Raw genomic sequence first — 15,622 nt, 5'->3', positions numbered from 1 at the left:
CGAAACATGTTTTGGTGTAATAATAAACCTAACACAGCTTTTTACGTGCTGTTTTAGTAGAAAATAATCATTGTGACAGACGGAACCGTGCTTGTCTGGCTCATCGAGAACGATGCCAATCCGAAGTCACAACACACCTGCATTCCCATGCATACCACAGCGCAGCAGCGCCAGATTTGCCTCTAGGTAATATAGTGAGAAACTCTATGGGTCCAACAGAGGACCTCTATATATTCACTTGTAATTAAGGTTCGTCTCGTCCTTTCTGCCATGAGGTAGCCTAAAGTCACCTTTACGACATATGTGACGAGCCCGGCATCGACCTTTACCACACTTATTGCGATAGCGATTATATGGTTATTCCAGGCGCAGTTCTGCCACCGCCGTCGGCGTCGCCATGACGTTCCATATAAAGACCAAGGGCGATAACACTGTCACCGCGCGCCGTATGCTGTGTGTGCGACTGAAAGCACGCGAGGGGAGCCGACGATCGCGGCTCACCATGGCGAACGCGAGGGAGGAAGGCATTGAGCGAAAGGCCGTCGGGTAAGGGAGAGACAAACTATAAATATCTTATTTAACAAGTACTGCATTCAGAAAGTGTTGTGTTGAGTCTTGTAATTGTGAGAAAAATGTGTGCGTATAGTTCGGTGACTAATTGGATGTGCGGCAACAGTGGTACCGACGGTAACATAACGTCATGGCAACGACTTGAAGATGGCACAATGAACAGGCAGGACACTTCCTTGGTGGACATGACAATGAAGCGATCTATACTAGAGAAGAATGTTGAGAATGGTGGAGAGACGAGAGCTAAGGCCCCCCGGACCGATGCCCGGACTAAGGAAGCCACGCACCACGAGGCGCACACACTACATCGCCATCTCTACCTTATAACAAAATTTATTTCGTCATCATCATCAATATTTCAGCGTTCTTTTTCTATAACTTGTGTGTGGTGCAGTCAGAAGACTGATGTCGCGGACAGCGACATCTCCGACGCGCTTTTCTTTACTGCAGTAGTTTCATTGCTTGCAAACAACATGCCGACTACGCGAACTATGCGACCCCCCTCTTGAATTTTTAAGTCTATTTTTTGTTACTCGTCATAAGGGCTTCAATGGTTCACTCAGTCACGTCTCCAAACTGTGTAGTACTGTGTGCTACAGCTGCTTTACGGAGTTGAAAATCCACCATTTACTGCATAGAGTGCGCACAAAAACGTCGAAAGCTCATAACCATGAAGAGTGAGCAAAAGCAATTAGCGTCCTCCCTCCTCGCACACAAGCAGGTCACACATAATGACATAAGTTTTCGAATAACTGAGCAATTTTTTTTTTTTACAAAACGGCAGGCACTCCCGCTATGTGGTTGCAGGGCGCAACTTCTTGACTCCCGCGACGTGAACCCACGGGGCCAGGCGGGAAAGCCAGCTCTTACTTAAGAGGGCCGCGCCAGTGCGCTAGCTGCCTCCGTAAACGCAGGCCGCCTCGCAGGCCGCCCTCGTCCTGAATCGGTTGGCGCCAGCCAGGCACCGGCGCCACGCTTTGCCCGCCGTAGACGTGGGCAGGCAGCGCAGCGCCGCGCTTTTCCCATAGTCGGCGGCGAAGAAAGGAAACTTGAGCTGCCGGGAGTTGCACGTGGCCGGCGTGGGCGTCCGGCAGGCGCGCGCGGAGTCCGATCCCGCGCGTCGGCGCACGCACGCGTCCCGGCACCGGCCCACGCTGGAGAACAGCTGGCCGTCCCAGGACGGGCACTTGCCCGACGGGAAGCTCCACAGGTGGCAGCCGCGACTGTCGAAGAACCACAGGTTGCTGCCGTTCACGACGTCGCCCCTGTGAACGAGAAGACGAGAATCGACATTCCTGCACGGCGATCTGGTCTCGTGCGACTGATGAGGGTTTAACATCTCGAACCTGTAGCTCAGTTTGGTGGAGTATCACTATAATAATGGCATAGAGTTGAATTTCTTCTGTCTCGCTACTATTTCAGCGGATGCGAAAATAATAGTTAATTCTGAAGGGCTTCTTCTGGTTCCAACAGGAGTAGTCGTGCGCGAAACGTGGCCATTTTACCTTTAAGGGATCACAGGTAGCTGTAGGACGACATGCCCGAGTCGACGGAAATTGTCAAGGTTGTCATTACAAAATAACCACGCATATCCAACGAAGCGTTAGAGTCTATGTAAAACAAAGCTTTCATAAGGAAGCAACATAAATGCAATATAATTAAATGTAATACATCGTTATTGTCAGACATCCAAGCAATATTTATGCACCACACAGGTCTCAACTCTATTGCCATGCAATGTTTGTTTGTGGGCTACACCGTCTGTGCTTACAAGCTACACATGTTATGCCGAGATTCAAACAGCAGTTCATGCGAATGCACGACGCGAGAAGGCGACACAGTTACGCGCCGTGCCACGTTTGTAGTTTGAAGAAGAATGGTAAGCAAAGGCGTTCGCAGATAGAAATACGACGGGAAGCACTAAGATTGATGGTTATTCATCCATTTCATCGCTTCGCTCTTGGCATATACGAAAGCAGGCGGAGAACGGACGTGCCTCCGTGCGTACGCGGCGCGCGCGGCTGTACTTTGGCCAAGGCAGCAGCAACCGTAGCCATCGTCAGGAAATCCGGGTGGGTTCAGTAAGCTATCGTCGTTTTAAGAAGGGCCGCTTAAAATACGAAGAAGCCAGACGCACGTGCGTATATACGCGCGCCGCAGCTGTACAATGGCGCGATGCAGTTTCGTGCTTGTTTTGTGGCCCTCTACGGAAAAATAGACGGTGTGTTTTTTTTTTAATTCGCGTGCCCTCAGTGCACAATTGCGCTATGTAAGGAGCTATATAGGCCATCGGACCGAAGGACGGAGAGCCCTAGCCGGCACTTTCCCGCCAATTAGCCGAAGTCGAGAAAGGACGTTCGACGGCCTTATAGTTCGCATATTGAGGTTTCGAGACTGCTATAAGTAGCATTTATGCCAACAGAACCGTAGTTACTGGAGATCTAGCGCTGCTATTCACAAAAGAAAAGTATTTTAAGCGCTAAAAACTGTTCGCATGAGTACTATATGCCAGCCAATGATAATGTTCCGTAGTGGCTATGGTGTTGCGCTACTAAGCTTGAGGCCGCTGGTTGGATCCCGGCTGCAGCACCTGCATTTCAGTGGGGACGAAATGCGAGAACACTCGTCTGCTTATATTTAAGCACCCGGTAAGGAATGCTGGGTGGTCAAAATCAATCGAGTTCACCACTACGGCGTGCCTTGTAATCGGATTGGGATAACTGGTAGCCAAAGGGCTGACGCACGTGGAATTCAAGCGACAGTACAGCGGTGGCGCGCCATGGTGACCACGGTAATGAAACGGATCACCTACTTTCACTAGAGACGGCGCGAGATCAAGAGAGCCGGGGTGCATGTGCTTTAATGCTCCCATGTACCGTTGCCATGCCGCCCCGACTGACGAGAATATAAAAGGCGATTATTCGCAGACAGCGCATTCGACTTAGTGTCGCGCTGGAAAGATGACGTGGACGACCTGATCGAGATCTCGAAGAACTAACAAAACGGCTACGCTGTTCAATGTGTCATGGCTCGGGACAATCTGTTGACAGAGCTCAGCTACTCCCTGGAATTGACGACCCTCACAAAACACCTTCGTCAACCGCACATTTCGCCTAGTGATCCAGACGGCGTCCGAGCATGGGTCCTTACCTTAACTCGCTCCTTTCGTACATAATGGGGTGTGGCCTGCACTTTACGTTGTAGGAAATACCGCTGAAGGCATACCCCGAGGTCACTTATTTTTTAACGAAGGACGTTTATACTGCTACTATTCTACGTGCACCCTCATTAGAATACATCCGTGGTCACAGCGGGCATCGAGCCCGCAACCTCGTGCTCCGCGACGCAACGCCGCTGAACCATCACGGAATGTTAACAGCAGCTAGAAGGGGAAATATGGATATTCCACTGCGCTGTGGCGCTTTTTTGAACATATGTCGTACAAAATTGGACGACTAGCTTGCCGACCTGCCACACGTGGACAGCAGAGCCGTCTGCAAGCACTTTCCGGCAGGTTTCCTAGTGCGGACGCACTGCCGTGAGCAGCCCACAGCCGTGAGGAATCGGTTCGGGCTCCGGTTGCAGACCTCGGCCCCGGATCGGCGGCTCAGGGCGACGCAGGCGTTGGCCGCCGGGTTGAAGAAGAACTCGCGCCGGGGTTTCAGGCAGAACTTATAGAAGACGCGCTGGCATCGGTCTGGCGTCTGCAGAGTTCGCTGCACAATGAGCACTGCGCCTCGAGAAATTCTCGAAGAGCATTACTGCCGATGAGAAAACCTGAAAGCTTAATCAACAGTTCCAGCTGGCGTATTGCGAATTTCATAGGGTTCAATAAACGACGTTTACCGCGTTAGCTGTAGTATTGGCTACTAATTAGGCTGAGCGTGACAGTATTTGAACCATGATTTTGAAGCAGAGAACAGCAAAAAGCTAAACTAACAACATGCATCTCAAGGCAATGTCACTGATGGGAATGTACATAAGTAGTGTGTAGCAGGAATTGCCACACAGATGTTTCTTTCTTCTGAAATACATGTCGCAACGGACAGTTCTCAAGAAAGCCAATTGCCTCTGGAAACAAAGTCCCAAAATTGATGAAGTATACGGCATGTTCTACACTCAAATACGCCCTTTGAGTCACGTCGTGTCGCTGACTATACTGCCACCCTGAATCTAAAACGCGAATCGAAACACTGACAGAAAAATGCAGCGAAATCAACGAAGTGACGGCTCCAAACGGGAGCCATGTTCGCAATAAAACCATTGAAACTACAGACTATGAGGCACACATTCACCAGAAATGACCGGACACATTGGACGACGCAAGCTCGCTGCTCAAGTCGCTTACTGAAACTCACATAAACGCGCCAAATTCGTTCTGTGAACAAGGCCATATGGAAGCAGAAACGCAATAAAATTTCACTTCGGCTCTGATCGGTGTTTCACTTGGCGTCTTTGGAGAACGAACATTTTCCCGTCAGTGAGGGTACACGTCAAACTGTGAATTTCACTTTAGCATCTGCCTGATCGCAAACTTGCGGTTCGCCCTTACAGTGATTCGCCTTAACCAATGCAGTACTTTGCGCAGTAGAAAGCTGGTCTTTGTGGCACCTAGAACTAGTTCGGTCCGTTTTGACGAGTCCGAGACATTTTGTACTAATTGCTTTTAAGCGAGGAACTAACCGAACATTTACGGCTATTTCTTCTTTTTTAGTTCACTAAAGGCTCTGAAATTGGAAACTAAGAAAATTATTGGCTGGCCTCACAATGCTCTAAATGCTTTGCTATAATAGGTTTTCTAGATACCATTCCCGGTTTAGTTTCTCGGGAGGTGCATACGTTGAGCAGCGCAGTAGCTCAGTGGCTGTGTGTGGCACTGCTGACCTCAAGGTCGCGAGTTCGATGCTTTTCACAACGATCGCATTTCGAGGCTGAATGCAAAAACCACTGGTGTGCTTGAGTTTAAATGCAAGTTAAAGAACCCCAATGGTCAAAATTCATCCGCAGTCCCATACTATAACGCCTGTCACATCATCAAATCGTGGGATTAGCACGCAAAACCCTAGAATTTCCGTGATTGTACCCGTGTCACGTGGTCATGACGCCGAAATTTGTCCCGCGAGAAAAGAATATGCTGTCTCAGCGCACACCTCAGTTCACTGTATCATATGTTGATGTGTCACATCGGTTCGCGCAAGAAGTTACTGCTCAGGAGACGACCAAGCGAGCCGGAGCGTGTTCCAAGGCGTCAGATCTACTCCCACGTGACCACCTTTTGTATCATGACGGCACGACGCATACACATCCCAAGAAAATATACCAACACGGCTTCGTATAGAAAAGTTGTTACAGTAAAGTATTTAGGTCACTCTGAGGCTTGCCAGTGTATCCTGCTGGGACTCGAGACCCACAACTACGGTTTAAATAACAAAACGGCATACTCTGATGCAGTGCTTACTGGTGATTTCCATTAGATTGCGCTGACAATCTTTGAATCACCATTGTGGGCCTCGCACGCGTTTACATATCTATATATTTTCCTACAATAATTACTAGAAAAAACTGTGGAGCTGCGATCGTTTTGCCATATTTGTTTCACCTTAAGTCTTGTAGCTTTCAGAACTTCGCGTGACGTTATTTGTTTCATTTCTGAATTTCCAAGCAATCACAGTTCCTTAACCATAGCAGTGCAATTGGACTCTGCCAAGGCGCGTAATCGTATCAAATGTATTGCATTTATAGTGCAATATTTTTCCAAAAATGAGCAATATGCGAAAACAGGCAGCCGTTTGAAGCCAGAAGGGCCAAGTACTTGGCGAGTCCACGTGTACTGCCCCTCATCCGCATGCTGGCTGAACCATCCTGTTTGCGACTCCCGTAGACACTGGCGCCAGAGTTTACTTTGGCAACTTTTGTACGAAACTGTGCAGACGACAACTTGTGCTGATGTGCGGGCAGCCGTGATACGAGTCAAGTGCGTCATAGTGGAGGACCACGTGAAAACTGAACTTAAATGTTTCTCGATTAAATTATGGGGTTTTACGCACCGAAACAACGATCTGATTATGAGGCGCGCCGTAGTTCAGGGTTTCAGATAACTTTTGACCACCTGGGATTATATGACAAGCACCTAAATCTAAGTAGACGGCTGTTTTTGAGTTTCACCCCCATCAAAATGCGGCCGCCGTAGCCGGGTTTTGATCCCGCGACCTCGTGCTTAGTAGCGTAGCCGAGCAGTAATTGTAGCCAAGCAGTAGTGAAGTCATGTTGCTGCAGCAGAAATCTAAAAGCTGGCAGCACTTTTTAGATAAATAACATGAAAGTAGGCTACGAAATACATTGGCTTCCCAGCTAACAGTTCCCAAAAAAAGCGTCAAGCAGATGGGTAAGATCGCAACTGTAACTCAAACGCATATTTTAGTAAAATTTGGGGATGGATGTCTCGAAAGTGTAGCTAGTCTAATTATTTTTGATAAGCAGAATTTATTTCACTATTGCTCGACTTTAATTTCCCAATGGAAACATGCGAAGTAATTAAACAGCTCATTATTGATTATTTTTAGTTGTCCCCCTAGAGACTATGACTTACCGCGCAAGTAACGTCCGCCTCTTCATGTATTTCATTTAGACCGGCCGAATCGTACTGTACGCTCCGTGCGTATAAAAAATATGTCCGAAAAAAAGAACCATAACTTAGAGCTGGTGAGGGCGTAATTGGGGAATTCCACATCACATACGATACTCCGTTAACAAGCTTCAGCGAAGCTCCAGTTGATTTAGTAGCTAGCCACGTCATGTAGCAGAGTGTTGATCTAGGCTTGCCTCATGCCGAGCGCTGTGCTGAATGGCCGTGTCCTGCACGTCGGTGCTTTCTGGAGGAGCTCCACCAGCGGACGTTGGCGTGGATGTGCGGGTTGTTGCAGCGGCCACTGAAGGTGCCCCGACGTGCTCCTTCGGCGCATGTTCCAGCCTCGCCGCATCCTGGACCACCGGATGTTGCCCCGCCTTGTCCTGGCTTGGATTGGCTGCAAACAGAACGAACCTGAATGCACTAACCCCCAGGACCATGTACTGGAAGCAAGCTGCAATATCAATTGCAGCTTTACAAATTTCGCTAATGCGAACGAAGTTCAAAGAAAAAAACGGAGCTGACCAGTACACAATGTTCCTTAGTGTTGTAAAGTAAGAAATAAAGTGTGATATACTTCGCGAATAAAACATCGTGAAGAATAACGAAACAAAAACAAATGAATAAGCACAGTGATTTTATTAACAGAAGGATTTCAACAAAATCGCAATAATAAATGCTATTCGAACAGTCACGTGAAATTAAAAAAGGGGCAAGGCAACAAATGAAAAACTAATGATGCGCGCCATCTATCTGGCAACAGACAGCCAAGCGGTACACAATCGACTCTACCTGTGCATAAGAAACGCCCGTCTATACAACGTACCACGTATTCCTTAAAGTTCAGTCAACAATTTAGTCAGCAGCTGGCCCTTCGGAGATTATAATGCATTCATCTCATTGGTAGCACCCGGTCTGGCCAATCTAGCATAGCGCGTCTCACATGGTTTCCACAGCGATAGTGCGCGCCGCACTCAACCCTCTCTTGTCCCCACAGTGAATGACGCAAGTGCTGAATTTCGCCCCCGTCCCCCAGAAAGAAAACTAAGAAACGTTAGAAGCGTACTTCACTCAGAATTTTTGAAGGCGATGTGACACACCATGCAGATATGATGCAATGCTAACACCTAGCAAATTCTTGGCACCTCTTGCAGGTACAAAGCTCTTAGATCCCGCCTTTACTCTTTTCAGGAATCCTTCGGTGAAGAAAGCCATGTAGCCCTCAGGATAGTGTGGTTCCTTGAGTCACCCGAAATGCCTGATGAAGGTTTGATCCATCAGTTACAAACATGTCTTCTTCAAAGCGACATTCAGACAAGAGACCGCAATGATTTTCGGAAGTCAGAAATCACCTTAACAGACCGTGAGGCATATGCAACACTTATGACGACTCTGAAAACACTCCCTCAAAACCGCCTGTTACAAAAGTCTTTCAACGTGAACTTTAGCTGAGAACCTTTGTGAACACCTAATAAAAATCCATACGGGAATGAGCACATTTGTTAGCCTCGACGAAAAACAAGGCAGTCATCAGCCCACCTAAATGTTACCATCAACGCCATACAAGGGGGTAGTAAGCGCGCACGTTACCATACTTAAATATAGCTAAAACCTGTGGTACCCTAAAGCATATCATCATCATCAGCCTATTTTGATGTCCACTGCCGAACGATAGCCTCTCCCAGCGGTCTCCAATTACCTCGGTATTGCGCTAGCTGATTCCAACTTTCGCCTGCAAGCTTCCCTTCCATTCGCACCCATTCTGTAACTACAATTGTCCACTGCTATCTTTCATATTTTACTCTGAAGGTCAACTAGAATATCGGATATTCCCTTTTTCTTTCTGATCCACACCCTTCTACTGCTGTTTCTTGACGTTACGCCTAAGATTTCTTGTTTGATCGCTGTTTGCGCGGTCCTTAAAGGGACACTAAAGGGAAACAATAAATCAGTTTAGACTAATAAAGCATTGTTTGAGAAACCTGCAGGCAGTCATTTCAAGAAAATAGTTTGAATATTAGATGAGAAAATGAAGGTCCAAGTATCAGTATTTGAATTTCGCGCCGAAACGCCAGCGCCGGTACGTCAGCGTGACGTCAGGGATTCCAAAGTTTGTTTTCGCATTTGGGCCGCGTTGGCTGAATAAAGGTTCCCGAAACTTGGCATGTTTAATATGTGGTTCCTTTAGAACACAATGTAGTCAATCTGTACGGCTATATATAATTAGTAGGCCCTAGAAGATGCCATCAAAATCCAAGACGTCACAGCCCCCAGGTGCGGGAACTCAAGTAGGCGTCGCCACCCGCATTTCGTTCTTGCGCTTTTTCTGGCTTACCAAACGTCTTATCGTTGTAAGAGTGGTGTTTTTGGTGTTGTAGAACGGTGATTTACTGATGCAGAAGAAATCACTTTTCACTTTAGTGTCCCTTTAACTTCTGGAGCTTCTTTGTCTGTCTCCATGTTTCTGCCCTATATGTGAGCACCGCTAGAATGCAATGACTGTACACTTTTCTGTACAACGACAATGGTGAGCTTCCAACCCATTTTTATTCTTCCATAAGTTTCCTTCTTGTGAACGGGGTTCGCTGTGACTAACTGACCTAGATAAACGTACTTCTGCACAGACTCTAGACAGGGACTGGCGAACATGAATTCTTGTTCTCTTGCCAGGCTATTGCACATTATCTTTGTTTTCTGCACATTGCCTTCAACCAGACTCTTACAATTCTTCGTCAAGGCCCTCAATCATTTGTTTCGTTATTTCCCACTGTTCGTGAACAGCACAATGTCATCTGCAAGCCTAAGGTTGCTGAGATATTTGCCTTTGATTTTCACTATGTGAATATCAGAAGAACCTTCAGCATTTACAGATCCTTTATTTTTGCGCGAACATGCCATCTCTCTACACAATGATGGTTGGAGCCAACGAAGCAGACACACACTCCAGGAACTTCCGTACCAAAACAGCGCACTTGCCCTTAAACCTCACATCGTCATTGGTGTTCCTTCACAGTCGCCGCGATCCCGACATGATCATCATCATCATCAGCCTGGTTACGCCCACTGCAGGGCAAAGGCCTCTCCCATACTTCTCCAACAACACCGGTCATGCACTAATTGTGGCCATGTCGTCCTTGCAAACTTCTTAATCTCATCCGCCCACCTTACTTTCTGCCACCCCCTGCTACGCTTCCCTCCCCTTGGAATCCAGGTAACAGCAGATTTGTTGAAGGATGGTGGGCAGATTGTTCTAGAGAAACTGGCCACCCTCTATACGCATGCCTCATGAACTCGAGCGTACCGGAATCTCGGAAGAACGCTAACATAATCTTAATGTATAAGAAAGGGGACGCCAAAGACTTGAAACATTATAGACCGATCAGCTTACTGTCAGTTGCCTACAAACTATTTACTAAGGTAATCGCAAATAGAATCAGGAACACCTTAAACTTCTGTCAACGAAAGGACCAGGCAAGATTCCGTAAAGGCTACTCAACAATAGACCATATTCACACTATCAATCAGGTGATAGAGAAATGTGCGGAATATAGCCAACCCTTATATATAGGTTTCATTGATTACGAGAAAGTCTTTGATTCTGTCAAAACCTCAGCAGTCATGGAGGCATTACGGAATCAGGGTGTAGACGAGCCGTATGTAAATATATTGAAAGATATCTATAGCGGCTCCACAGCCACCGTAGTCCTCCATAAAGAAAGCAACAAAATCCCCAAAAGAAAGGCGTCAGGCAGGGAGATGCGATCTCTCCAATGCTATCCACAGCGTGTTTGCAAGAGGTATTCAGAGACCTCGATTGGGAAGAATTGGGGATAAAAGTTCATGGAGAATACCTTAGTAACTTGCGATTCGCTGATGATATTGCCTTGCTTAGTAATTCAGGGGACCAATTACAATGCATGCTCACTGACCTTGAGAGGCGAAACAGAAGAGTGGGTCTAAAAATTAATCTGCAGAAAACTAAAGTAATGTTTAGCAGTCTCAGAAGAGAACAGCAATTTACTATAGGTCGCGAGGCACTGGAAGTGGTAAGGGAATACATCTACGTAGGGCAAGTAGTGACGGCAGATCCGGATAATGAGACGGAAATAATCAGAAGAATAACAATGGGCTGGGGTGCGTTTGGCAGGCATTCTCAGATCCCGACAACGTATGCCTTTAAATCACCAGTTTTGCACAACAATTTATCTCAATTGGAAATCATCATCATCGTCATAGATCTGTTTTATGTCCACTGCAGGACGAAGGCCTGTCCCTGCGATCTGAAACTTCCCAAACATTTCATTGTTCAACTAAAATGAACACTGCATTGAAAGACTTAAACATCATACCAAACCACTCGCATTTCAGTGCGGCCGTGAACAAACAGCATAGAAAATAAGGAAGCCAACAAAGTAGAAATAGTTGGACATATGACTATAAAAAGAGCATTGACAGCGGTAACTGCCTCAAATACTGGCGGAAACCTCAGCCGCTGTGTCTGGATAATGGTGAAAAAAGATAGATTAGAAGGAGAATAGTAATGGTACCTTCTACGAAGGGTGGGAGAATTTTTCAATCGTTCGCGGAGAAGGAAGCAATGCAAAGAAATTACGGCAGAATTCATCTCACGATTGAGCTCACATGGTATGCGGTTACCATTCAAGCAATGTAGCGACATACTGTGATATACAAGTCGCGTTATACTCAGATATGTAGTGGCCTTTCTGATAGTTCCGATGCTTAGGCTACATCCGATATACAGGGTCTTGGGTATCCACCCAATTCGCCATAGCATTAAAATGCGCAGGTTACCCACAAAAATAACTTCATACTGATGAATTCACGACGACACAGTGACGACGATAGGAGACCGCTGAAGGAATGAGGTCAAACGAAATACATATGCAGTATGAAGACGATGGCATGACAAAAGTGAGATAACGGTTCTGAAGTGATGACGATAATGTAACGACACAGCGTCACGAGGAAGGCCCGAGAACAGCAGGATGATGACGACCGGATGATGAAACTGGACTGACAACGAAGGCATGAACGCGTTGGCACGAAGACAACGGCACGACGCCGATGATATGACGTGAAATGCATGAAAGCGACTGTTTGAGGATGCCGCGATGGCGTTGATTGTGTGACAACGGCGGCATAATCCCAACTGATTGGTGACAGCGTGATTATGATGGAATGACGAAGGAGTGACGTTGCTGGAGGGATGAAAGCGGTGTGACCACTGGGGTTTGAAGGAATTGGGATGACCTTTGTGAAGTAATGACGATGTCAAAATAGCAGCATAAAGACGGCGGCCTGACGACAATGGTGCAACGACGACTACGTGTGACGACAATGGCACGATGACGATGACATGAAGAGATTAGGATGAATAGGTTGCAATGACGACGTTGGAACCACTATGATGGCATCACGACGATGGCATGGCGAGTGTGAGGACAACAGGATGACCTGGAGTTTGCAACGACGATGGCATGACTACGACTGTAACACGAAAAATGTATTATGACCATGGTGTGGCGATGACCACATGGCGATGGTCACGTGAAGCTGGAGTAATGACAATGCGACGGCATTAACGCCTCACGACTATGTTATGGCAAATAAGTGATGGCGACAGTGTGACGAAAATAACGTGACGACGATGGCAGGCCGAGAGTTGCATGACAGAGCTTAAAAGACGATGCTGTAATGAGCACGATGACATCAGGTCACAAACACATACGTAGTGGTCAAAACTATTAGACAATTTTGGCTAATGAAAGACAAAGGCAGTATTACAAAAGCAGTATGATTGCAGCAGTATGACGACGATGCGATGACGTCTCTGAAGTAACGAAGATGGCAAAACGATAGCGCTACGAAGACGGCACGACGACAAAGTAACGACAAAGATATGATGACTACTGTGTGACGACGAAGGCCCAACGATGACGGCGTGCGAATGATGGCATCACGAAAGTCGGATGACACAGCCTGAATGACGACTATGCTACGCCCACGACGGCATCCCCACCCCGAGCATATCGCCTTATAGTCGCTCAAACTATCAAGAATGGGCTACTCAGTTAGCTTAGAAGGAATAACGACGTAATGACGGCAGTCAGATGAAAAGGCTGGAGTGAATACGGTGGATCGACAATGCCGGCATCACGACCACGAGCTCTAGTGCTCATGAACCTAGTGCCCAAGCTATTAGACAACTAGGGCCACTGGATTGGCGTAGAATGTGTGACGACAACATAACAAGAGCCAGATAAGCCAAGCCAAGCGTAATGACGACAATGGAACGGCCACGACGTCATCATGAACACGAGCCCATGCCTAGTGACTCAAGCTCGCAGACAACTTGGGTCACTGGGTCGCCGTAATTGGATGGACGGACGGATGGACGGATGGATGGATGGATGGATGGATGGATTTAAAACGCGTGAAGTTGGCGAAAAATTCTAATCGCATTAATACTGCGATATTCAAGGCGACGTCGCACGACTAATTTTGAATCTCTGAATTCCGCCCTTCTCAACCACCGATGGTTCAGTTTCGGAGTGTTTTGTCTCGTGATCCTGACTTCAACCTCTCCTCAAGAAGGCTATTGTTTTGAGCTACTACGTCGTTCATGCCTGAGAGGAATCAGTGGATCAAGGCGACGAAGACAAGATCTGGTAGTAGCCGGTAGTCCGCTTACTCTGTGTTGGGTGTCCTGGTCGTTTTACGCCGCTTGTTCCTACAAATGTTCGCCAGTGCGCAGGGGGATTAGACTTCGACGCGTCTACCAAAGTTTAATGCGAGAGAGAGAGAGAGAGAGAGAACGAGATATCTCGGAGCACCTGCGGAGGCGGCGCCGTGAACCTTGGCATCCCCGGACGGCGGCGTGGGCCACGTCTCCGGCAGCGAGTGCATCAGGGCCAGCGAGACGGCGCCGATGAAGAGCGCCGAGGAGAGTGCCATCAGCGCCAGGCACAAGGCGCGCACCCAATGGACGCTGGGCACCGGAGCGTCGCCCTCGGTCGAGAAGGATCGGCCGGTGATCAGGGACTCCGTGTCCGTGACGCCGTACCGGTTGACGCCGGACAACGAAGAGTCCGGTCGCGACGAGCGTCTCGTCCTCCACGATCGCTGCTCGGGCACACTGCTCCCACTGCGAACTACGTCACGGCTGGCGGCGGCCGCTTCGCACTCGGAGCAGTCGAGCCGTCGCTCACGCTGCCGTCCGGCGACGTAGCGCTGCCAGATCTGCTCGGCCTCTTCGGAAAGCGTGGACTGGCTGCCGCGGGAATAGCTGTCGTCCGACGACATGCCTCTGGCTAGTTGATTGACGTCTTGCTGAAGCTGCGGGGCGAACCTCTATGCTGTGACGCGGTGCAACTGACGGTTGTGGCACGCGCTCGAAGCTCGCAGTCTAGCTTCTCCTTCTTCTTCATCCCCGCCGATCGCGTCAACCAGCCACATCCATAAACATTAAAAAATTCAAGTTTCTCCCGTAACGCGATGCACAGGCGTGATATCTGGTGCCATTAGTGGGTAGCAACTCTATAACTTACGTAATTTTCGTACCAGGCTGTTTTGAACGCAAAACACAGAATGGGGCGAATTATTGTCGAGGGCTTCCATATGTTAAGGACACGTGAAAGTGAATGCTTGAGCAATCCATTAATAAATTTAAGCCGGGGTGAGACTGATCTAACACGTGGCACAGAAAAAGTAATTGATGGAAAAGCGCCTGGTTATAATCGCTTTCAAGGGAGTTCAGGTTTTATGCTTATTTCCTATAAGTGTAACGCTAACGTGTGTGAAATAAAACAGCCCTTGGTTCGCGCACCTACCTCTATCCTGTTCTGTGTTTTGTGTTCAAAACAGCAGGCGGTACAAAGCCATACACGACCAATTAGACCCAGTTGTTGCAATTCTAGCTCTCACTGTTTCATCTGGCATCGGATGGAAGAAAAATACGCTGATGCGGGCGACCAATCCGCTTTTGACACCAAAGAAGCCTTTGTTTGTGGGGGTGAACAGACACCGCTTCTTCTTACTTCTTTTTCCTATACTGAGAGAGAGCGGGAGAAATGAGATTGCAAAGGAAGGAACGTCAACCAAAAGGGAGGTTTCGGTTTGCTACCCTACATTTTGGGGAAAGTTGCCTCAGGTAAATAACTTCAACTCGGTTCCCGTTAATAGATCAGCAGCTGGTCGTGGTGTGCACCATTCATAATTACCCAGGTGCATTCCTTTCTTTTTGTAGCATTGGTAGGAGCGCAATAATATTCGCAGTCAATCTTGGACAGCTTCGTACAATATCAGTTGGATTAAACATTAGCGTATGCGTGCGGAGCCATGTCCTGTGGAGAAGAAAACTGCATTAATTGTGGCGGTGGCCTTCAAACAGGTGAAGTGTAGCCA

The 15,622-nt window shown here is 47.7% G+C and overlaps 1 protein-coding gene across 2 annotated transcripts; it reads right to left on the bottom strand.

The window, feature by feature from the left end:
- Positions 1 to 885: 885 nt before the first annotated feature.
- Positions 886 to 14,635, bottom strand: LOC135896290 (uncharacterized). Of its 2 annotated transcripts, XM_065424645.2 has the most exons (4): positions 14,053 to 14,635; positions 7,393 to 7,595; positions 4,039 to 4,274; positions 886 to 1,835 (listed from the first exon to the last, which is right to left on the bottom strand). In XM_065424645.2, exons 1-4 carry the CDS (start codon positions 14,519 to 14,521, stop codon positions 1,463 to 1,465), a joined length of 1,281 nt encoding a protein of 426 aa, XP_065280717.1. In that variant the 5' UTR covers positions 14,522 to 14,635; the 3' UTR covers positions 886 to 1,462. The 2 variants fall into 2 exon arrangements, with proteins under 2 accessions (XP_065280717.1, XP_065280718.1); XM_065424646.2 differs by lacking the exon at positions 4,039 to 4,274.
- Positions 14,636 to 15,622: the final 987 nt, after the last annotated feature.

The sequence above is a fragment of the Dermacentor albipictus genome, chromosome 3, assembly GCF_038994185.2.
Source record: "Dermacentor albipictus isolate Rhodes 1998 colony chromosome 3, USDA_Dalb.pri_finalv2, whole genome shotgun sequence".
Classification (NCBI taxonomy): domain Eukaryota; kingdom Metazoa; phylum Arthropoda; class Arachnida; order Ixodida; family Ixodidae; genus Dermacentor; species Dermacentor albipictus.
The sequence above is the reverse complement of the archived record's forward strand: the minus strand, read 5'-3'. Positions and strand labels throughout refer to the sequence as shown.